Source organism: Pezoporus flaviventris, unplaced genomic scaffold (assembly GCF_033815535.1).
Source record: "Pezoporus flaviventris isolate CSIRO_AGI_PZ_B2104156 unplaced genomic scaffold, CSIRO_AGI_Pfla_v1 ptg000025l, whole genome shotgun sequence".
NCBI classification, from domain to species: Eukaryota; Metazoa; Chordata; class Aves; order Psittaciformes; family Psittacidae; genus Pezoporus; species Pezoporus flaviventris.
Genome location: NW_026892573.1, coordinates 19,953,365 through 19,978,654, shown reverse-complemented (window position 1 = coordinate 19,978,654; position 25,290 = coordinate 19,953,365). Strand labels below are relative to the sequence as shown.

At 43.6% G+C, this 25,290-nt stretch overlaps 1 protein-coding gene across 1 annotated transcript in view; it reads right to left on the bottom strand.

The window, feature by feature from the left end:
• GUCY1A2 (guanylate cyclase 1 soluble subunit alpha 2) overlaps window positions 1-24,695 on the bottom strand; it is a 147,430-nt gene extending 122,735 nt beyond the window's left edge. The window contains exons 1-3 of the mRNA XM_061457786.1: window positions 24,202-24,695; window positions 9,414-9,475; window positions 4,744-4,865 (exon numbers count right to left, since the gene is read on the bottom strand). Coding sequence (XP_061313770.1) covers window positions 4,744-4,865; window positions 9,414-9,475; window positions 24,202-24,474 — 457 coding nt within the window. The 5' untranslated portion in view covers window positions 24,475-24,695. The remainder of the gene's footprint in view (window positions 1-4,743; window positions 4,866-9,413; window positions 9,476-24,201) is intronic.
• Window positions 24,696-25,290: the final 595 nt, after the last annotated feature.

The following is a 25,290-nucleotide window of genomic DNA, read 5'->3' as shown; positions in this document are numbered from 1 at the left end:
AGAAACAGATTTCTCTTTTTCGCAACTTCAGTATAATTTCATGTGCTTTTCCTTTGGATGATAGGAACAGGGAAGTGATCGTCCCCCTGTACTCGGCACTGGTGAGGCCACACTTGGAATACTGTATTCAGTTCTGGGCCCCTCACTCCAAGAAAGATACTGAGGTGCTGGAGCAGGTCCAGAGAAGGGCAATGAAGCTGGCAAAGGGTCTGGAGCACAAGTGTGATGAGGGACAACTGAGGGAACGGGGGTTGTTTTGCCTGGAGAAAAGGAGGCTCAAGGGGACCTTGTCACTGTCTAAAACTACTTAAAAGGAGTTTGTAGCAAGGTGGGGGATCAGTCTTTTCTCCCAAGTAACAAGCGATAGGATGAGAGGACACGTCCTCAAGTTCACCAGGGAAAATTTAGATTGCATATTAGGAAAAATTTCTTCCCTGAAAGGGGAAGCATTGGAAGCACTGGAACAGGCTTCCCAGGGAAGTGGTTGAGTAACCATCCCTGGAGGTATTCAAAAGATGTGTAGACGTGGCACTTTGAGACACAGTTTAGTGGTGGACTTGGCACTGCTGGATCAACAGTTGGACGCAATGATATTAAAGATCCTTTCCAAACTGAAAAAAATCCCATGGCTCTGTGGTTCTATAAGCTTATGAAGGACATTGTAAAAGTGTGTATACACCAATTAAAGAAAACTGAGTCCATCATAAAGCTGTCTGGACTATTTTGGAAAGGATACAAAGTTAAATTAAATATTCCAGCCTCAGAAGCTGTCACTGCAAAGGAAAGCTGTGTTATTGATCTGGTATCAGACATAGTTTACAGCAGGTGAACATGATGGACGTGGCTCCCTTAATTACAGTGAACCAAAGCAGGAAGAGTTCTGCTATGTCTAGACTCGTAGCAGGAGCAACTCAGCAGAGCAACTCAGCAAGGAGACAAGGGAATCAGGTCCTCCCACTTCAGGAAGATGGTGTCACACTTTAGTGATGACTTGACAGGAGGAAAATTCCAGTATTCATACATGATAAATCACATGCATTGAGCTGAGCATACAGCTTGCAGTCAGCACTTTCCTGCGAGCAGTGTAAGCACCAGAACCATGCGGTGAAGCATCTGCTCACAATTTTCCAAGCTTACTAATGATCTCAGCATTTGCTGTCTTCAGATGAATAAGGAATGCCAAACGACTATTTTAGAGTCAGTTAGAGTGTCAGGAGAGGTGAATCATGTTGGCATTATCTAAGGTAAGAGAGCAGGAAGTTGCTTCCAATCACCTTTAAGAAAAGACTTTCTTCCAGCCATAGACAGCAAGTCCCTGGTACCATTCATATAAATAAACCTGAGAGCCAGATTTGGTTCAACAGTTTCTCTAGCCTCCATCACAGTCAGATTCATTCCTGTCTCCTGTCTTAGCAGTGCCAATTGCTCTGGGTACACAGCCGACTGGTTACATCCTTCTTGCATAGAAGCAGCTCCCACTAACTCTTATACAGCCAGAAAAATAGTTGTGTATGGGAGAATTAATTACACAGTCTCCATTTATTATTTACCTGTTGTGACAGGAGGTGCAATTAAAATTAAGAAGCTGGTTTTACTGCTCATTCCTGTATGCTCTTTTCCCAGATAAGGAGAAGCAACAAAGTACTGCTTTTAAACTGTCTCAGTGTTTTGCTCACATAGGTTTTATCTATTTTTTGCTATGAACTAAAATTTCTTATTGAAAAGGTGAGCTTTCCCAAGAGTAAGTCTCTGCAAACTTATTTTCAGTAAAGTTGACTTTAATAATTCCCCAAGACAGTATCCTCCAGACATTATCCCTACACTGTGATCCCAGTGGTCTGGTCTGCCTGACACACATGCCCTGCATGGATAACACTGAAAAAGCAGTCTGTTACATTAGTCAGCCATGCTATGGGGCCAAGACTAACATATTGATTTAAAAGCAGTCTGAAGATGAAAAAATATTCATAACTCTAGGACACATATTTTGTATTATGGTGAAATAAGTACTGAATAATTGATTTTTTAAAATAATTTTAATATGGAAATGATAACATGAAAAGTCTTTGCTTTCATGAGTCCTCCCTTATCGATCATAGCATTTTTTTCTAAGCATTATCATTCAATTATTTTAAAATGCAAACCAAAAAATATGGCAACTAATACTGGGTGCATTTACAATTTAATTTGTTCTAAATTCTCTCCATGACCAAATGTGCCAAGTGCCAGCTACCGTCTCTTCCCAGCAGCAGTTAAAGGCAGTCAGAACCTCCCTGACAGCACCTAGCATCTTGCAGAACACAGCACCAAAAAAAACCCAAAGCATTTTGAATGTCATTGAAACACAGTGATCTCTCAACTAGAACGTGTTAGCTGTTTCACAGAGCGTACCAAGTCTGTTTAACAGTACGAGACAGAAAAGACAGACATGCAATGCATATACCCGCAGAAGGATTTTTAAGTCAGCAGGATACAATGGTCCAGACCGAAGAATATCACCTTACCATATTCCCCTGACATGGAAGGTAAATCATTACCTTTAATTATCATACAAGACCTGATATCAGAGTCGTGCCTCCTGTTGAAGAACATCTCTCTAACTGCATAATCCCATAAAAATATCACGCTTATATTGTATATTACCAGCTGAGAGGAAACCTTTATTGAAGCAGAATGCCATATTTCATGCCTTCCACCCCAACTTCAGCAGCCTATCAAAACCTCAAATGGAAGAGCAAAGAGGGTTTCAACATTACAAAAAATATGGCCACAAGTGTTATAAGTGCTATATAAAAGTTTAGAAAGAAAAGCCCAGTACTCAACTAGCAAAAAATGTCACTGTGATATGAACAGCTGATTCATGTTAGCTGGGCCAGAATCAGAGAAGCTGCTGAGAGAATCAGAGCTGAGTTGCCTGGTCGTTAAGGCCAGGCTGTTCATGGTTTTACCCAGTTGGGGTTAGAAACCTCCAAGGACAGAGACCACGCAGAAGTTGCTTCTCTGGGCAAACTGTGCCTCTCCCTGACTGTCCTTATAGGAAAAAAGACCCCATGTGAATGTCTGCTGTTTCAGCTTAGGGCTGCTCCCTCTCATTGAGGACTTCCCCACAGGCACTGGGAACTGCTGGTAGGTCCTTTCAAAACTATTTCTGCTCTAAGCTGAACAAGCCCAGCTCCTCCAGCCTCTCCCCACAGGGCAGGTACAGTAGTCCCTACCAGCTTGATGGTCTCAACCAAACTTCCTCTGGTTTATCAACTTCTCTATGGTTTTTGCACTCCCAATATCAGATTCAGTAATCCAGATGTGGTCTATCAAGTACTGAGCAGAGGGGGATAATGAATCCCTTCAAACTGTATCTCTAACACTGTCCATATAGCCGAGGCTGCTATTGCCACCTTTGCTACCACGACTCACCTCTGGCTCATGTCTCATTTGCTAGCCACCAGGACACTCAGGGCCTTTCCCACAGAGAAACAACTGGAACAACTCTTCATTTGCAAACTCTATGAAAGCAGCCGACAGCAAATGACAGCGCTCCACAGCAGACACTAGACAGCAGCAGGCACACACCTATGCTAGCTCAGCCGCTGTGCTGCAAGCAGTTGAGTTGTGGTTACCTGACTCAGGACTGAGCTCAAACACATGTAATACTGGTAAACACACCTCAACCCACATGTCCACGTTAGTGTGACTTTTGGCAAAGGCATAATTGCATACAAGAAAGGCATAATTGCATACAATTAATATATGAGAACACTTCATACCTTAGACCTTACTTAAAGATTTATTGTCAATTGTTACAGTCCTGGAAGTAGAGCTGTGTAACATCAGCTTTGCTACTCTGCAAATGTCTATCATAAATAAATCAGGAATTACCCATTTGAAAAAATTATCTTTGAAAACAGTTACTGCTTTTCCTCCTCACAGTTCCCTGTAAAGTATAGACAATTGCCCCCTGGTTAAAGCTCAATGTGTAGAGTTTACTCCAAACCAAAGTATATGATCAGTTTCATAGAAGTGAAATACTTAAAACAACCCCAATCAAAAATTAAGCTCTCAGTGTCAAGCTATGCATTTTTATTTATTTTTTTGTCTTTTTTGGTAGATTTGTATCAGCAACACAAGTTTGACTGAAAAGCAGTAAAGCTTACTAACACTTGGGAAGGAGAATAAGCTGGATAAATCATATGAATGGATGCAAATAGCCAACTATCTCATTTTGATACCTATTAAGACAGTTGCACTTCAATGGTGAATGACATCATTTTGACATGCAACATTTCTAAAAGTTTATTGCAGCAAGTATTCTTCAACATGAATGTAAGCTTCCAGAATGTTTCATGTCTCAGGTACATCCTGCTCTGTGTTTCTCACACCCTCTATCCACCAGGAGCATAGATGATAAGAGTATCTCTGGTTCTGTAGAACCCCTATAAAACCACTTCAGATAATTCCAAGACTAAGGCCTGCACAGATGCAAGTCTGTCACAGATATTTGGACTCAAAGCCTTTGAAACTTCTCTAATCACTGAGTATTGTACAATAAATCTCCACTGTAATATCAGGCCAGATTGTCTCAAAGGCACAAAATATATGTAGACAAAAGTAGTAACAGTGCACAGTGATGTAGCTGCCTACATCCTAAATTTCATTTGTTGGAGCAAGAATTCCTTGGTTCATTAGGACAGTCACTAAACTTTCCTTTCAGCTAAATGAAACAAAGTCCCTTGAAAGAGCACATACCAAGTACATTTGCTGTACATTGTAGAATTCCTGAGACATCTTCAGTTTCTTCATTGCCAGAGCAGTCTGTATAGGAGCATCTGTATGATATATTGTGAAAGTTCTTCTCTGCATCCCTGTAACTAGTGAAAAGAAAAAGTTAAAAAGTTATAGTATCTCCTTATACAAATGTAAGGTCAATAAATGTCTTTCAGAAGCAGTGGTAAAGGATAACTTTAGCTTCCTTTCTCTCCTCCTTCCTTTCCTCCCTTCCATTTCCTCCCTTCTATTCATGCATTATCACACACAGATGACACTGCATTAGTAGCCTGGGTACTTCAAGTATTATACTAGAATCTGGAATATCATCTGTAATGCAAATGAATACATTAGAATAGAATAGTTCCAAAGGGCTGACATATGAGAGAAGGGCATTATACATGTCTGTCCTGCATATATCATTCTGACTGGTGTTTTGTGTGTAACAAAGTTGTACAGTAAACTCTAAGCAAAATGTTTGTGAGGCAGTGGTGAGTATCTAATAAGAATAATAAATCCTCCACACCACATTAGATTAGCACTTCAAGTCTAAAACTTGGCTTTCTCCATGAATGAACTTCTGAAAAGATCTCAGCAGAATTAAGGATGTCAAGCTGCAACTCAATATGCTATCAAGAATAAAGGTTGTGTTATAGCTTGCTTGAGAAAAAGTTAAAAAGAATCCCACCACTGATGAAAGGCACAGAGCAATGGTCCAATCAGCAAGAAAGCAGCTGCCATCTAAATTATTATATTTGACTTGGTTTTGTTGGATTGTTTTTCCCTAATTCAACAGAAACAGAACAGAAGCTGAAACTATGTTTAGTTATCATTAGCACCTGCTTTACGAGATGATAATAAGGACAGAAGAGGGAATACAAGTGAAGAAAATATTGCCCCAGAGTGATAATCACTAGGCAGCTACAATCGATTTACCTCATTACACAAAGAAAAGCTTGACTGATAAGTATTTTATTAACATTTTTGTTATTCTTTCATACTTTGTTTATACTTCCTAAATCATGAATAGCAGTTTTAAGGATTTTACTCTTCATCTGGTTAATGTCTGCATAATCTCAGGAGCTGGGTTGCCAGCACCTGTGGAAAAGGACTAGAAAGGCTTCAGAGCTGAACAGCACATTACCCCTAACAGGGAAAATGGTTCTCCAGGGGAGGTAATGTATATTGGGAAGAGTGGGCTCATATTAGACACGGAAAACCCAGTGGTAAGAGCTGGTGCACTCTGCAGTGAGCTGCATGGTCTGCTCTGCTTTCCAAGTCCCCAGTGATGCCAGACCACATACCTGACACACTGCCCAAACTGTCATGGCCCATGGTCATGGCCCAACCCCACCACCATGCCAAGAGGCATGATCTCTTCAGCCAGTGTCACCAACTCCATGAATGACACTAGAGCCAATCCTCTCATCTGGAGGTTCTACAAGCCTCAGTGCTGTGTCCTGCACTTGGGTCACAACAATTGACCATACAATGTTACAGGCTTGGGGAAGAGTGAATGAAAAGCTGCCCAGAGGAAAAGGACCTGGGGGTGTTGGTCAACAGCTGGAAGAACATGAGCCAGCTTGTGCCCAAGTGAAAGCCAACAGCATCCTCGCCACACCTAAAATCCTGTGTTCAGTTCTGGGTCCCTCACTACAAGAAAGACATTGAGGTGTTGGAGGGGGTCCAGAGAAGGGAAGTGAAGCTGGTGAAGGGTCTGGAGCACAGGTGTCATGAGGAGCAGCTGAGCTTTCTACAACGGTAGGGGGCTGTAGCAAGGTGGGTGACTGTCTCTTCTCCCAAGTAACAAGTGGTAGGATGAGAGGAAATGCCCTCAAGTTGCACCAGGGAAAACTTAGATCAGATATTAGGAAAAATTTCTTCCCTGAAAGGGTTGCCAAACACTGGAACAGGCTTCCCAGGGAAGTGGTTGAGTCACCATCCCTGGAGGTATTCAAAAGATGTGTAGATGTGGCACTCTGGGACATGGTTTAGTGGTGGACTCCACGGTACTGGATTAACAATTGGACTCAATGATATCAAAGATCTTTTCAAGCTAAGAAATCCCATGATTCTATGATTATATGGTTACATCTTGGCCAGGACAGATCTGATGAACACTTACGTGTTACCAGGTGTCAGTGCCCAGCTGCTGGCAGAGTGGCTGCAGGGGCTGTTGTGAGGAAATATGTGGGCTGCCCCATGCTGAGGACAGCCAGTGCCAGCCGCTGCTTCTGGCGAAAAGAAGACAGGGCAAAACATTTCATGGAGGTGTGAGGTGTGAAAGAAACATCCCTGCAGACACCCAGGTCAGTGCAGAAGGAGAGGAGGAGGTGCTCTAGGCGTTGAAGCAGAGATTCCTCTGCAGCCCATGGCGTAGCCCGTGGTGAGGTAGGCTGTGCCGCTGCAGCACATAGAGATCCAAGGTGGGCAGGTGGATGTGTCCTGAAGGAAGCTACAGCCTTTGAAAAGACTGTGCTGGAGCAGGGGAACAGCAGTTACCTTTCTAAGTTGGAGAGACATCAATTTGATGGATGGACCACTCAGTGGATAAAGAACTGGCTGGATGGCTGCACACAAAGAGTTGTGGTCAATGGCTCAATGTGCAGCTGGAGACCAGTAACGAGTGGTGTCCCTCAGGGATTGGTGTTGGGACCGGTCTTGTTTAACATCTTTGTCACTGACATGGACAGTGGGATTGAGTGCGCCCTCAGCAAGTTTGCAGATGACACCAAGCTGTGTGGTTCAGTTGATACTCTGGAGGGAAGGAATGCCATCCAGAGGGACCTTGACACACTTGTGAGGTGGGCTGATGCCAACCTCATGAAGTTTAACCATGACAAGTTCAAGGTCCTACACCTGGGTCAGAGCAATCCCAGGTGCAGCTACAGGTTGGGCAGAGAAGAGATTCAGTGCAGCCCTGCTGAGAAGGACTTGGGGGTGTTGGTTGATAAGAAAATGAACACGAGCCAGCTTTGATGTGTGCTCGCAGCCCAGAAAGCCAACTGTATCCTGGGCTGCATCAAAAGGAGCATGACCAGCACGTCGAAGGAGGTGATCCTGCCCCTCTACTCTGCTTTTGTGAGACCTCACTTGGAGTATTGTGTGCAGTTCTGGTGTCCTCAACATAAAAAGGACATGGAACTGTTGGAACAAGTCCAGAAAAGGGCCACGAGGATGATCAGGGGGATGGAGTTCTCTACAGTGAGCATCGTGAGGCACTGGAATGGGTTGCCCAAAGAAGTTGTAAATGCTCCATCCCTGGCAGTGTTGAAGGCCAGGTTGGACAGAGCCGTGGGTGAGATGGTTTAGTGTGAGGTGCCCCTGCCCATGGCAGGGGGGTTGGAACTAGATGATCTTAAGGTCCTTTCCAACCCAAACTATTCTATTCTATAACAGCATGAGGAGGTTGGAGCAGCAGAGACGAGTTCTTATGGACTGACCACAAGCCCCATCCCCCTGCACCACTCAGGGCAGGAGTCAGGAATGCTTTTATATCAACCCGAAAGCTTTTTTCATCTTATTATATAGGACATCCGCTAGAGACAGGTACTACTTTAGCCAGCTCATACTGGTGTTCACAAACTTAGTGTACTGTAAATCACAGGAATTCTAGGTTTTCAGTGTCCCAGTTTTAAAGTTTGTCCATTTAAAAAAGTATATCTAAGCCACATGTGGCCATAAATAAAAAGCTGCATTGTAATTGCACACATGCTTCCCTCAAGGCACTGCATCATCCTCTGAAGTATCCGAATGTGACACTTGAAGCAATTTTTTCAGCAACTGAAAACATTAGCAGCCAGAAGGCTTCTCCCCCTGCCTTCTCCCGTCACAGCTACCTGCCAAGACTGGCTCCCTCACTGCCCCCAGGTGCCACCAGACTGCTAATATTGCAGATATCACCTCCAAGCTAGAGCTCCCTGAGAATGTTAACCAAACATTGAGAAACCAGAAAGGACAACTCCCTCCGGTGCACTGAGATCTGAAACTGTGTCATAAACGCTAAAAAGACCCTCATTATAGCTTGAAAATAAACCAAAAAACAAACAAACCACAAAACCTTACATCTGTGTAATTAAATTCAGAGGACAGCATTCTTCATTTGTCATATGGCACAGTCATTGAATGGCTACAGACATACAGCCATTCTATCCTGTCTGTTAGGAAAAGCAAGCTGTGGCAGTAAACTATCATGCAGGTAAGGAAAAGGTTGAAAGGAGATTATTTTAATCTGTAAGGGAATCCCTTAGGTTTTCATGCTGTTAGTTGCTATTACCTTCTTATTCCTCAGTCATCTATTAATTTTCTAAATGAACTCTTAGGAGGTGGCTTTAAGCCCTGTCTCTGCAAAAACCTGGAAGTATGTAACAGTGTATGTGTGTGACAGGCACTGATGCAGGATTTTTAAAGATTTGGATCCTCAAGTCATGGAATAAACAACATTCTCAGCCAGCTCTGTGAAAAGCAAATTGGTATAGATCTTATACTTTTATAGAAAAGATACCCTATTTTCTTCATATAGGAAACACTGAGTTCTGATGCTCTGAGAATCTGAGAGAAAAAGTAGAAAGCTTGGCACGCAAGGCTGTCACTTGGGAAGTACAGAGCAAAACATTACCACACACCTTGCATTACCTCACATTAACACTTACCCAATAACTTGATGCTCAAAATACTGCAGTGTCCTTTGAAGAGTTTGCCGAATGGTCTGGGGCTATGGAAGAATAATACAAATTGTAAGATTAGGGAAGTATAGTACAGTTTAATTAACAGATATTTTAGCACACTATTTTTCTACAGTTTTACTCCTCTTCCATCTTCTACCTGCCAGAGGCCCACCACAATATTATTTTTCAAATGAAGTATTTTTAATCCCTTGTATGTTACTTCACCATTTAAATAGAATGAATTTTGCAATGTGACATAATTAATAGTCCTTACAAGACTAGTTGTGCATAACAAAGGAGCTGCTTCACTATTACCTCTCGAAAACAATCACCCACCAATTATCTCAGCTATTAAAAATAATTATTTTTAAATAGTCTTCAAGAAAACGCTATTACTTTGTGATGAAATTATCATCAGGAAAAGGCATTTGGTTTTTAAACTTTGTATGCTCCTTAGGGCATTTTGTACTAAAGAATATGTCATGGTTTAACCCCAGCCAGCAACTAAGTACCACGCAGCGATGCGCTCAGTCCCCGTACCCCTTTGTGGGATGGGGAGGAGAATCCAAAAAAGGTGAAACCCATGGGTTGAGATCAGAACAGTTTCACAAATTAAATAAAATATTATTATAATTATTATTAAAACAAAGATAAAACCAGAAAGGAATAAACCCCAATAAACACAAGTGAGGCACAGCAACCACAATTGCTCACCACCCAATGACTGACCCAAGCAGTCATCTGGCTCTTCCAGGTGACTCTCCCAGTTTATATACTGGGCATGACCTTCTGTGGTATGGAATACCCCTCTGGTTAGTTTGGGTCAGGTGTCCTGTCTCTGTTCCCTCTTGGCTTCCCATGCCCCACCTCATTGGCAGAGCATGAGACTGAAAAGTCCTTGATCCAGGTAAGCATTATTTAGCAACAACTAAAACAAACAAACTCAGACTAAAGCCAAAACACAGCACTGCACCAGCTACTAGGAAGAAAATTAACTCTATCTCAGCCAAAACCAGGACAGAATATTATAAAGATACAATTTATTTTGGCTTACATTCCTGACAAGCTGTGACTCTCCAGTAATCTTTTAGATTATTTTATTTTATTTTCCTTACTACTACTGCCAAGGCTATACTTATTATTTTGAATTAATGCACGCGAGATCTCTGAGTAAATAAAGCAAATGTGAAATCCATGTAATTCTATTTTGAATTTTCTAAGTCACTTACTGCAAAAACATCATTCTTTCAAAAAGACTAGTCTGTACAATATCTGAGGTTTTCCACATGTCCATTTTGTTCTGGTGCCAGAGGTTAGACAAAGGTACACAACTGGGATTTATAAGCCTTCCTTTTGTATCAGAGGCGCACAGGGATATTTTGATCAGGCCTGCAGCAGCAGATACTCAAGTATTAGAGATATTTGGTACTTCCCTACTTTTTGGAAAGGATATCTAATTGTTTTGGAAATTAATATCTGAAATGTCCCTGAAACAGACTAGAGGAATTTAGTTCTAAAACTGCCATCATCTTTGACAGTCTCAGATTTTGCTTACTGCTATACAAATGCTGTACAAAACTGTGTAGTTCGGGAGGTGAGCTTTCTACCTGCTCTTGCTTCTGAGTTTGCAGGAGGAGGTATCTGTTTTGATGACAGCAGGAATGAAGAAGTGTACAGTAGGCTGCACTAGGTTTGTACAATAGTAAAAATCTCTTTTTAATACCAAACTATAAGAACATGTCTCCCCTTTTGAATTCAAATGTGTAGAAAGGCATGCATTTAACAAGTGCATAAGCGGACTCAGAAAAAGTTTAGGCCCTTTTTATCATGGCCTGTAATGACAGGAAAAGGGGTAGTGGTTCTAAACTAAAAGAGGGTAGATTTAGACTAGATATAAGAAAGGAATTTTTCACTGTGAGGGTGGTGAGGTGCTTGTACAGGGTTGCCCAGAGAAGCTGTGGCTGCCCCATCCCTGGCAGTGTTCAAGGCCAGGTTGGACGGGGCTTGGAGCAACCTGGTCTAGTGGAAAGTGTCCCTGCCTGTGGGGAGGGGCTAGGACTAGACGAACTTTAAAGGCCCCTTCCAACCCAAACCATTCTATAACTATATGAACAAAAATATAAGAAAGAGTTACTGGGTTTTTTCTCTAATTCTGTATCAGATAAATACTTCTCTTCCCTGTGGGAGCTAAGTTTCATGTGCTAAAAGGCATTGAAAGTTACACGTTCTCTTGGAAAACACAGTGGAAACACCATATGACTGAAACCATCATGTCTATCTCCCTTCTCAGTGATACAGGCGGTGTTGAAGCCCTTAGGCCTGATGGGCTACTAAAAGAGATTCAGCAGCTTTCCTGCTCTCAGCAGGCAGAAAAATCCGGCCTTCACATATAGAAAAGATGCCTCTTCCCTCACTAGCAATGAAGAAAATCCAAATGGCATTAAGCAAAGAGGTCCATAGAGCTGCCATCTCCCATCTCCATACAGCATTTTCCTCAGCCCCACTCTCTACACACAGGACATTAGTACTTCACCAGCAACTCCTCTGACATGAAATAGGTAACGGTAGAAATGTTTGATTGTTAAATTAAATCTCCCTTCTGGCTCTCCCTTTACAGCATGAGTATGGAAGGCAGAAATGCCTGCTACCACAGCAGAGAGAAAATAAATAGCGTTTTATCTTCTCAGGCAGTTTTGGAGCTTACAATACCTGAGAAATCTTCCAAGGACTGTCTTTGCCTGACACACAGATGTTGCACTCCTTACCCAGGGAATAATCGTTTTGATTATCTCAGGATTTGACCATACAAGCAACCCAAACCCTGAGCTTACATCATCAGTAGACCTCCCTTCTCCGTAGACCTCCCTCCTCCTGCAGCGCTGAATGAAAGCATAAAAAATACTCCATGTTAACTCCCTCTTCTGAAAGCTAAATCAGCTGCCAGCTGTTTTGAGACAATTTTACCCCATGAACTCATACCCCTTTTCACTGCTATCTCCTATCAAATCTTAGAAACGAAGTGCAGACAAGAAATAGGATTTATGATTAAAACACTGGTCATAAACAGAGCTCTATGCAATGTGCTCTCAGCCAGTATGAAAACTGACCTGAGGAGTCACAAAGTCTTTCTTCACTTCTGACAAGAATTATGACGGCATGTCACTGTGCACAGTTCAAAAGCCACTGCACTCACCTTTTCAGTTTGCTGTATTTCATCTGTGGTGAATGTCATTTTGCTGCAGATGCAATTCTGTAACTATGGCCATGACTAACCAAAACCAAGACGAGATATGACACCTGCTCATAGCTGCATACAAGAGTACTTTGCTGTACCACTTCTCCCATTACGGACTATGCATTGCCCATGAGAGAGAAGGTGAGCAGGAAAACATTTCCACCTCTTTTCTTCATCCAGGGGCAAGACTGGATGGAGGAAAACAGCTAAACTACATCCTAGTAGCATGAAACACACAACCTTTCCAAGAAGAATAATTCTGCTGTTCAGGGAGCTAAAAGATAGCTTACAACAACTTTCCCCCCTGCTATATAAGTGTGCTACACAGGTACCAGTGGCACTTATTTACTGGAGAGGTTTTAAAGCCTCATGACCACTTACAGTGAAAGACTTAATATAAATAGAAAATAACAACTGCTGCCTAAACGAGTAAATGTTACCAACTCATTTTGATTATAATGATTTACTAATATTTGGTATGCATTACAAAAGGAATAGTCACATCAGCTCAATGTTTCTAAGGGCAAATCAAATTGTGACATGCCAACATCTTCGTAGCTGACATGGGCAGTGGGATTGAGTGCGTCCTCAGCAAGTTTGCAGATGACACCAAGCTGTGTGGTTCGGTTGATACTCTGGAGGGAAGGAATGCCATCCAGAGGGACCTTGACATGCTTGTGAGGTGGGCTGATGTCAACCTCACGAAGTTTAACCATGCCACGTGCAAGGTCTTACAGCTGGGTGGGAGCAATCCCAGGCACAGCTACAGGCTGGGCAGAGAAGAGATTCAGAGCAGCCCTGTGGAGAAGGACTTGGGGCTGTTGGTTGATGAGAAAATGAACATGAGCCAGCTTCAGTGTCCGCTCACAGCCCAGAAAGCCAACCGTATCCTGGACTGCATCAAAAGGAGCGTGACCAGCAGGTCAAAGGAGGTGATCCTGCCCCTCTACTCTGCTCTTGTGAGACCTCACCTGGAGTATTGTGTGCAGTTCTGGTGTTCTCAACATAAAAAGGACATGGAACTGTTGGAACAAGTCCAGAGAAGGGCCACAAGGATGATCAGGGAACTGGAGCACCTCCCGTATGAAGACAGGCTGAGAAAGTTGGGGCTGTTCAGCCTGGAGAAGAGAAGGCTGCGTGGAGACCTGATAGCAGCCTTCCAGTATCTGAAGGGCCTATAGGCATGCTGGGGAGGGACTCTTCATTAGGGACTGTAGTGACAGGACAAGGGGTAACAGGTTAAAACTTAAACAGGGGAAGTTTAGATTGGATATAAGGAGGAAATTCTTTCTTGTTAGGGTGGTGAGGCACTGGAATGGGCTGCCCAGGGAGGTTGTGAATGCTCCATCCCTGGCACTGTTCAAGACCAGGTTGGACAGAGCTTTGGGTGAGATGGTTTAGTGTGAGGTGTCCCTGCCCATGGCAGGGGGGTTGGAACTAGATGATCTTAAGGTCCTTTCCAACCCTAATTATTCTATGATTCTATGATTCTATGAATATTGCTATAGTTAACTGTAAATTAATCCAAGAATTGCTACATCAAATCATATCCAAACTCTGTTTGCAATGATGGTATACAAGGTAGAAGGGAACACTGGAGATATTCAGACTGATCTCTTGCATGGCAGAGGCCATAGGACTTCCCTGAATTAATTCAGAAGCCAGACATTATGCCATGGCTAATCCTAATGTGTCACATTAGTAACACATCACCAAATCATTGAATCATACAGGTTTGATGGAACTTCTGGAGGTCTTTCCTGCGCAATGCAATTCTGCACCTCTGTGAAAAGTCTGGATCCATCTTCTCTATACACCCTGATTAGGTGGGTGTAGATTACATTAAGATACCCCCAAAACTGTATTTTCTTAAAAGCTGAACAGACACAGCACCCCCAGCCTCTCCTCAGATGTCAGGTGCTCCGTCCCCTGACCATCCTGGCCATCTTCTGCTGGCACCCGTTAACAATCCCTGAGGCATATGCAGAGGTAACTAGTTGCTAATTCAAACTTTGTGACTCTGATGGCCACCTTTTGAGCCATCAGGTCTAGTCAATATTCTACACACATCACCCCCTTAAGCAGTCCATATCTCACGAATCTGGCTCTAATGACACTATGGGCGACCATGACAGACTTTTCTAGAGTCATGGTAGACAACATCCCTCCATCCACTGAGACAGTTATCTCAAGGTCTCCCCTGGCTGTATCACTGGTGCCCATAATGCATGAGCAGCAGGGGTCATAGTCCAAGAGACAAACAAGCTTTGGCAGCTTCTTCGCAACGCAATGTCTGAGCTCTTGGCAAGCAACAAACCTCCTGAGGCAGCAAGTCAGGCTGGTGAATGAGTGCCTCTGTCTCTTTAGGAGAAAGCTTCTGATACCTACCACCCTCCTTTTCTTGAAGCCTCTAAGGGTTGAGGCTTAGATGGCTCTGATGCGTCATCACAAGGGAGGTCACTTCTCCCACTTATTTCCAGGGCAGTGTAACTGGTGAACCACTGGTGGAAAAGGGGCCTTAGTTGTGTTGTCAGAAGTAACGAACTTCCAGCCTTCTCCATCTCAGAAGTTTATACCCTTCACCCTCAAGGGTTATCTCTATTTTTCTCTCCTTCCTTTCAACATGGGGCAAGGCATCTGGAAAGACCTGTCCACCCTCCCTGATGTGTACAACCTGCTCACCGTCTACCACAGCTCTTTCACGTGGCACCTCAATGCTGTAAGCAGAGTACGCTGTTGTTGCACACCAGCAGGCAGCATCCCTGACAGTCACAGCCCTGCCATGGCAGTGACTGTTATTCCACCAGCCACTGCTGTTTGCAGGATGCACTCATGGAGAAATCTGCCCTTCTTGTTAGATCTCACTCTGTTCTCCAGTAGTGTGAAACTGGTTTTGAGACCTGAAGCTAGAGGAATAATAGCTCTTCAAAAGCACTTTTATGACTAATTGGAGAAAATCTTTATGAAGATACTTGTCTAAATGAACTAAAAATATTCTTTCTTTTTTTTTTTTTATTCAGACAACTTCCTTTGAAAATGGATTCCAGTTTAAACACTGTGTACAATTTTGGGGATTTTGGGGGATTTGGCTTTGGTTTTTTGTTTAAGTTTAATTTTCCCAACTTTTAACTTCATTGCTGCCAGTTTTAGAGACAAAGAGACGGGGACTTCCACCTTAATTGTGTCCTTTGTTGTAAATGTCTTTCCTAAAGCAATCTAAAGTAAGCTTTCCAATCTTCTCAAAGGACAGAGATTTAAGCCGATTCCCTAGCCATTCTCTGTTGTTTCTGGAATGTCTTTCATTTGATGGCAACTCCTTCAGAAATAAATGGTAGGGCTCATCTGCCCAACTGTAGGCACCCAAAGTGATTCATTTCATACTATGGTTGGTATGTAACACATGTCTGGAGACTCAGTCTTTAGAAATACCCATTTCTTTCTTTTGTCTAGAAAATATGTTGAGTGATTGATTTAGACTTAGACATCTGTTAAATATTTAAGTAAAGACAGACAAACCCCACCCAGAGGTGGCAGACCAGCACACAGTGTCCTAGATGACTCAGTCTAAATTTGCATAAATGCAGTTTCAAATATTCCATCCCATTCCTTCTGCATCCTAAGGTAACCAAATAGAATTAGAAAACAAGGGGACTATACAGAACAGGAAGGTCTGAGCCAAGAGAGCAGCCAGGTACATAGACAGCTTCTCCTTAACCCTAACAAGGCTTCAAAGACCTTTGAGGAAAGCTAAGTGGCTCCTAGCTGAGCCTCAGAAGTGCTTCAGCAGCCAGGCTCATGAAAAATCGAATGCTTAAAATGTTAAACATGGAAGTTGAAGCACTGAAGAGCGTAATAGGCTCAGCAAGAAACCACTTTGCTTCTGTCACAGTTTCTTTGCGGAAGTCCCTTGGGTCAGGGGGCTCCTCCAGACTCTTGTGCCCTGGGGAGCAGCAAAGTCCTTCCTAGAAGAACCCACACTTCTGCATATGGCAGACACACATTACCACAGACCTCAGCCATATCAGCACTTTGATGCTGAAAGTTTTACATGTTTCAAACCTGTAGTGTTCAATCACTAACTCGGCAGATGTGCAAGACTTTAATTGCCAGCTTCACTGCTGGTGATCATTCACTAATGAGTAACATTATTTTTTCCATATTGCAGAAACAATTTTAGTCAAGTCTTTCTGCACGGGTGATTACAGATCTCTAAGCACACATGAGTAGGTGTGCACCTGGCTCATCCAGAAGAGATAACTGGCAAAAATAGTCATTTTCACATCCAGTCTGGGGTTTTTTAATATTTACCCCATGATCATGAAAGCAGTGGAAAACTGTTCTTCCCCTGTCCTTCTGGTCACCAAAATAATGGTGTTAATGGCTGTAAACAAAGGATCCAGCTGAAGGTAAAGAGTTATCACATTCCCAAATGCCAGGAGTGGGGAGATAAGCACTGAAATTGATACAACTAGGGAAAAGAAGAACTGAAAGGAAAAGAAGGCTCCTTTGGCATCTGAGAATTTTCTGATGATGGAGAAAGAAAGAAGGCTACCTAGCAGGTCCTTGCAGACCCTGCACAGCCAGGATCCTTCCCTGTGCCCCTCCCAATAGCTGAAGAATGGTATGAAAAGGCACAGACATAAATCAGAAATGCAGAAGCACATCCCCAACATAATAAAATGAAAATTACAAAAATCTTTTAAAAAAACTATTTTGGGGTTTAATAGTGCTTTTGATAATATCAGGAAAATAAATGTTTTTTACTCTCTAGTTTCTGAACCTTTAGGGTGCAGTCCTTCTTTTCTCTGTAACTGTATAAGCTAAAAATGTATTTTTCTTCATATAAACCAGCTTCCTGATTCCAGAAGTTTGTGCTTTAGACAAAAGCACCAACTGCTTGCAGACCATGACTAGTGCCAGATTTGGGTGAGATGCAGAAGACGCAGAATCCCCAGGAGGGGACTGTTTGGGGATCCAGAGCAGGATGCCTGACAGCTGGAGGCAAAACAGGCTGCCTTGCAACAGCTCACAATGATCCAGACAGGTCCAGGCAAGGGTTTAGTAACTGAGCTCAGCACCACCTAAATCTGAAACCATTTTGCTCCTCAGTTTAAGTAAACTGGGGTACTCCTCAGAGTATATACTTGTGCACATCACAGAAAATGCCTTAATTTATTAAATAACATTAAAACTAAGAATTTTATCCCATATTATTTTATGGCTAGAACAATGCAAACACTGAAGAAATAAAGCAGAACTAAATAATAATTAGAAATTGTAACTCCTGCATCCCCAGATGCCTTTCAATGAGAAGAATCAGACATTATGGATAGAAATTGACTATTACATTATCTAGTCTAACTCATTGAAAGCAATGGAGAAATATCTCAGGGTGCTATCCATTATAATACTGGCTGAGATCACTTTGTTCATCTTTGAATTTCACCATGTCTAAAATGGATAGAAGATATTGTCCGTGCTGCAGAAAGAATCTATTCAGTATGTGAGAATATAATAGATGATCTATTGCTAATGCTACCTGCTCATGTTTTGATGCAACTCACATCTACTACATAAAATCATCGGTGCTACTATAGCAGACAGATAGGAAATGAAAGGCTTTACACGTCAGTCCTTCACAAGGAATTTATTCTTCTGGGATAGAAAATAACCAATTTTCTCAGTATGACTGAACCTAATTTCATATGCAGAGCTGCAAAGTTGCTTATCCCTTGAGACCTATAGACAAACCACAGATTTTTTAATCTTCATTTTGAAACTTACAGTTTGAGAGTTAGCAAGCAGACATGTCTAGAAAGAATTTGGATATGAGATGGAACAATTTTGTTTACTCAAAGCATTTTATAACAGCCTTTAACATTAGCACAAGAGTTAGAAGGAAAGAGAGGGATTTCCTCTGTGTTAACATTACAGTTTCCCCAGGACTATACCGGACCGCTGCAAAGTGGAAACTGTCTTTGCTCAAGCAGCTGCAAATGAAAGACATTCACCCTGACAGTGATGTAGCCATGACTGCACGCTGCTATTAGGGCATATACTGATGATTATAACATTCCCTCCTACTTTACAATGTCTTTCTCTACTGTTTGCTCTAAGCACTAAATGTCAAATAAACTCACCTTAAATAAAATTTCATCAGGGTAAATAAAGTGGCTGCAGGCTGTTGGGTGCAGCTTAACTGTTTAATATTTCATTTGCTGAGGTTAAATGAGATGTCAAACTACCAAACAAGACAAACAATCAAAGCCCACCATAGTGCTCATACTGATAACATTTTCCAGAATTTTCCTGTTTAAGACACCTTAAACAGCTCTGCTCCAAGGTATGAAACAGCAGATTGACTGTCTGTGGACTGCTTGTGTGACCTTGTGTATAAATGGTTTTTCTCTCTGTTAAGTTGAAAGATACTCAGCAAAAGTCTGATTTTATTATACTTTATCAGCAAGATAGCCAGAAGTTATTCCTACAATAGTAGAACTGACATATACCTGATGGGTTGATGTGAGTCATAAGGAGCTCAGAATACTTGTGCAAAATGTTTACAAAATCTCATGTAAAATCAATTTGTTACTTCTCTTGCTAGTGGCAACAATTTGTTATCGCTACTAAAAAGAGTAGCTATCCCTCAAGAGTAAGTGGTAGAGGTTTATGATAGAGCCAAGTCCAATCTGAGCTGCTATATTGCAACTTCTCTGCCAAAACCGCACCAGAGCTCACTGGAAAATTCACTTGCAATTAAACAATTTAAAGTTACAGCAGTCCTGTGACATAAATAATAGCCTACACGCTAACCTAAGTGACTGTCTTCAGGTTCGCTTTTCTTCCACTGTCAGGGAAAAGGTTGTATTCAATAACACAGTTCTTAAATTCAAACTATTTGGCAGCCGGTAGCAGCTTTGTAAATTAAACAGGGGAAAAAATGTTCTTACTTTAATTTGTCTCCAACTGGGCCTTTAAAAAATAGCAGGAATAATTCTGAATGAACAGAAAAGTATATTAGAAGCAATTTTCACTTAATGTTTCTAGTTCAAGTGATGAGCTACATAGGCCATTCAGAAAATCAAACGGAAATGTAAGTCAGTTTAACGCTGTGTGATGTTGTAATTCTCTTTCCAGAATGATCAGTACAGCACTCAGGGGGACACAATCTCCTCTGAATGCATGCCCAGTCACTTGCAGCTCCTTCAGGGTAGTCCATGCCCCTTAGATGGGAGCAGAGTATTTGACTGTTCAAATCAGTGACTTTTTTTTCTTTTTTTCCCTAATTTTGATTCTATTTTCAGCCTGGTATTGGATACAAGTCAAGATAGAACTGGAGCAAATGTGAAAATTGCTGCAAGACACTAAAGAATAAAACTGTGGCCATAGATGCCAGGATATCATTCCTATACAGTAGAGCTCTTAAAGACAGAAAAAAATATGCTGATAAGGAATAGCATATACTGTCATCATCTTTAGTTATAATTAATCAAATTTTCTATCACTGTGGGTGTAAAACTCATCCTTTAAAGTGGAACACAACAACAAAGCTGGAATTAAAAGAAAACTTTATCATTAAATTTGCTTGTGATGTACATATAATTATTTTAGTATTTATCTCCAAAAACACTAAACCCAGCCCAGTGAGAAGAGCACCTGTTTATTTTGACAGCAGCAGGATCTAGCTCCAGATTTATTTGATTGACAACATAACCAAAGACTCTTTGATGGTCTTTCAGATGAAGGAGGACAGAAGGGACATCTGTGCCCAATCAGGAACATGATTTAGGAACATGCTAGAGTGGATAGGAGCTGCCTATGCACTTACAGGCTCAGCTTTGTGGGAACATCACAGGGATGAAGGGCTGTGAGAAGGCAGAGCCAGACACGAGCAATAAGCATGGAGCACCATTGTCTGTGATCTTGTGAGCTAAAGGAGTCACAAGAGCTGAGTGTGTGCAATGCCGGCGTTATGGCACTGAGTAACTAAGTTTGGTGCCACAAAACATTATCTTCACACTCAGATGCCGAGCACACTATGGCTTGGCACAGTGTCCCTGACCCTTTGGACCGCAGCACCTGGCTATGCCCTGCTCCTGGGAGACCCTCAACCCTCCTGCTACCGGTGCTCCTGCTTATTCAGCAAAATGGTACTTCAGGGGCCAACGGGGCAGCAGCTCAATGTGATGTTAAGCATACACATGGTTAGTTTGTTGAGTGTGGCTGTGACTAAGAGTTGCCTCTCTTCTTGCATCACCACTGCTCTGCCTCCCGGCCCAGCACACCCTGCTTCCCTGACCCTCCCCAGCAAACACAAATGCCAGCAGTAGGGTACATGTGGAGGTCTGCTCACCCTCCTCATCATCACATGCTTTTCCACAAAATATGGGGCTGTTTTGGTCGGAGTTGAGCCCTATAGGAACTAGCCTTCTGGTTCTGGCTGTTAAGAAAGAGAAGGGTTGGGCTAAGCAAGCTCCAGATGAACAGTGTCCAACCTTCAATCATTCAGTCACATCAGGGAACATTTACAAACCCACAGGAACATAAAATGACCCTGTGCTGATTGAGGATCAGGGCCTGACATCCTCTAATATAACAACTGCAGGAAAAATCTCTAAAGAGGTATTTAAGGGAAAAGTTGGAAAATCATGTGCGCTGGAAAGTGCTAGAAGCTGTTCCCTGCAAGTAAGCAGAAGGGGTTGGATTCAATGCTGCAACACAGCAAGGTTCAGTTTTCAGGTTTTGTCCACAGTTCCAGAAAAAGTAATATTTGTGCAAAATACTCACAAAATGCAGTAACTTCTTTTCACTGTTTTAGTATAAGACACCTCAAATACTGCATTACTGCATATTACTCTACAGAATTACTTTTCATTGATGATTAGTACAGTTGTACTAACTCATGAATTCATCGTGCTGAAGACATTAATATTTTCATACATATTTGTGCACTACCACTCATCAGGCCTAGCCTGCTTGCACAGCTTTCTCGCCATTCTGCCCCATGGATGTCTCTCTTGCTCAGTTCCTTCACACTTTGGGCACTCCTTCTGCTCAGTTCACAGCTCCCCACATCCCTAGAGCAGCTCCTGGTAGCCCCTGCTACTGCCACACTGAAACACCACCAGCCCAGATATCTCTCTGCATGCCACAGGAGTGTTAAACACACACACAGAAATTTTCCTTGGTGAAAACACACAAAAAGTATTTTCGCCAGTATTTCAATCCTAGCTGTTGCTGAAGGAAAGCACAAAATTAAGGCTAAAGAACCTGTAGCATCCTTCAACTTTGAAAGTGTTCAGCACTGGCGTGGGGACAAATTGCTGCTGCATTGCTGCCTGCAGCCATTGCAGGCAATATAGGTAGTATATACCTTCACACACACTCCTGTGTACATATATGCATGTCTATATAGTTACTGGAGACCTATATCTATAGCATCATAGAATGAAGATATAATTAGAGTTTTTTTGTTCAGAAGGAACATGTCAATGCAACCTTCAGGCTTGCCTTTCAATTTTACAAATAATGGAAATGAGTCCCATTTGACACTAATTTTATAGGCAAAGTATTATTTTTTTTTATTTCCGATTAAAGTTATTTCTGATTTGTATTAGCAGATATGCAAAAAATATCAAAGCACTAGACATATGGTAACTTGACTTGTTGCAAGAAGGCATCTATTCCGTATCACAGAACAGATTCTTAGTAAAAAAAGGATGCACCAAAATAATAATGCACCTGAGCAGTGATTTATCAGAGTGAAAAATGAAAAGACAGCAGACTGATTCTCTTTGTGTAGCAGGACTGTGACAACATGACTTTTAGACTTAATCACATTAATTTATGCCAAAATGTGTAAGATGAGAGTGAAGCACCAGTTACGATGCCAAGATAAAAAGGGAAATTTTAAGCAATATGTATCACATTAAAATTTAAAAAGAACACAGTTGTTCAGCAATAAGGATTGCTATAATTAGCTTCCAAGGAAACCATGGAAGCTGTTGTTTGGGATATCAAAACCAGGCTGGATGAAATTTTTGCATTCTTAAATGGAATTTCTCTGAGAGCAGGGAAGAAAGAGGACTGTAAGAGCTACCAAAGTTTTCCTTGTCTTTTAATTCAAAGAGCATGCTTATTTTGAAAACACATTCAACGATCCATCAAAGCTGGAAAACTGTAATTGTCTTTTATAGCAACTTAATACAGGTGGTAACAGTCAAAGCTGAGAAAATACAAATACTGAGGTTATCTAAAAATACTGCACTGAGCTACTTCAGAATAATGCTAATATTTTGGGTAACACATGCTCTAATTATACTGTTGCATTATTATAAAATTAAATAGCTTCTTTTTTTTTTTTCTTTTGTACTAAAACAAGACGGGTCACCTGAGATATCATCTATTAATACTAGCATTACAAGACCAGATTCCCAGTGCCGAGGGAAAAAAACAATGGGAAAGAAAAGTCCTCACTAAAGCTGGACGACCATTAGCTATGTAATGCTCTGCTAACTTCTCCCATTAAGCAGCTTGTCTACTCCTATCCAAACAGGTTAAGAAACACCCCAAAAAAGAGATCCTTAAAACCAAAGCAAAGTGACAGCTGATAGTGAGGAGACTCTTAATTTCCAAAGCTGGACAACACCAGGCAAAAAGATGATCCAATGCCACGATAGCAACTGGTTTACAGATCAAGACTACTTGTTGCCGTTAATGTTTTATACCTAAACACATTAAAATATCTCAGAGACCAAAGAAACATTCAGGTGCAGCTGAAACTTTATGAGGAAAATGTAGTGATGGTCATAGAGGCATTTACAGAGGCGTAGCACAATCATAACAGAAAGGCTGGAGAAGGACCTCCTGTTTTACATTAATCTACCAGAACTCCTGAGCCACTCATTTCAGTCATAGAGTGATACAAGCGTACATTACGGGTCCTACCCAAATTCACTTCTTTCAGAATACGCAATGCTTCACTGATTCTCAAATACAGGTGTAGCTACCCAGAGAATCGTTAGTTCACAGATTTCAAACTACATTGTGGATACACTGATCTCTCAGAATGCCAGCACATCTGGGAGGCACAGAGAAATCTGTTGCTGAAATATTTCTGAACAAAAAGTCGAAACTTTTTTTTCTCCTCTATTGAATACAGAAAAACCCTCCGAATGCAAGAAGTTGACATCTCCCCTACGCTGCAGGAAGAACGTGCATGCCATGTATCACAGAGATGTAACTTTTTATACGAAAATGTTGCTAGCGCCAGATAGAGATAAGCACTTCATGATTTTACTGCTGTAATTTAGAAACTCGGCGGAAACCATAAACCCAGCTAAACCGGCAGCGCGCGTATTTGTGCCTCCCGACCCGATTTCCAGCACCGGGCTGCCGAGATCGTCACTCCCGCAGGTTTGCGGGGCCGGCCGGCAGGAGGGCGCGGGCACCGCCGCCTCTGCCCCGACGCACGCCGGACCCCCGGAGCTGCCGCGGCAGCAGGGGGGACCGGGACGGAGCCGGGCGCGAGGCACTCACCGCGGGGGCCGTTAGCCGGCGGATGCTCTCGCCCAGCGAGTCCAGGTTGACCCGCCGCCGGCGAAGAGCGCGGCGAGCCCCGGCGCTGGCCGCGGCGGCGGCGGCGGCGGTGGCGGCGGAGGCGAAGGGGGTGTCGGGGTGGCCGGGGGGGCTGCGGCTGCCGTTCCAGCAGAGGCGGGACAGGGGACACTCGCCCTCCTCCTCAGGGCTGGTCTCCGGGCAGTCCGAGCCCAGCGAGCTGAAGGACTCCGAGGAGATCTTGCGCCGGGACATGGTGCCGCGGGGCGGCGGCGGCGGCGGCGGCGGCTCTGCTCAGCGCGGGGCGGCGGGCAGCCGCGGGGGGCAGCTCCGAGCCCTGCGGCCGCAGGGACGGCCGCCTCGCATGGCCGCGGGTGCCCCTGGGCGGGAGGCACAGCCCGCGCCGCTGCCCGGCTCCGCGCTTCGCCGCGCCGGGCCGTGGGAGCAGCGGGTGCTGCGCGGCTCCGCGCCGGGAGGATTTAAAGCGGCGGCGGCGGCTGCTGCCCTCCTCTGCCTCGGCCGCCCGCCCTCGCTTCCCCTCCCCCGGCTCCCTCGCTGCTCCGCGGGAATCACGTGTTGTTCGGAGCCCTTTCCCCCTCCTCCTCCTCCCTCCGCCTGCCCCCGCCCCGCTCGCCGCCTGCCACGCTCAGTCCCGCTCCCCGCGGCCCGCAGCCGCCTCCGGGCCCCGCTCCCCGGCGCCGGGGGGGGGGGGGGGGGAAGCGGCCCCCGGCAGCACCGCCCGGGAGGGCAGACGGCCGAAGCCGGCTGCGGGGAGGGAGGGCAGGGCGCTGCGCTCCCCTCTCTGAGCTTTGGAGCCAAGGGAAGGGGAGCGGGGAAGAAGACAGATATCCCCTCCGGCTCCGCGGGGAGCGGCGCTGCCCGCGCAGTGCTGGGGCACCCGGGAGTCCTCGAGGTACGGCAGCCCCGGTTCCGGCTGCGCGCTGCTGCCGCCCGTCCCGCGGGGTGCTGGACAGCTCCCTGCCCCTGACGCCGGGAGAAGCCGGTGCTCGTTTCCCGGGCAGTTGTTGCCGCCAGCGAACTTTCCCGGCTGGCGTTTCGAAGCTTAAGTTT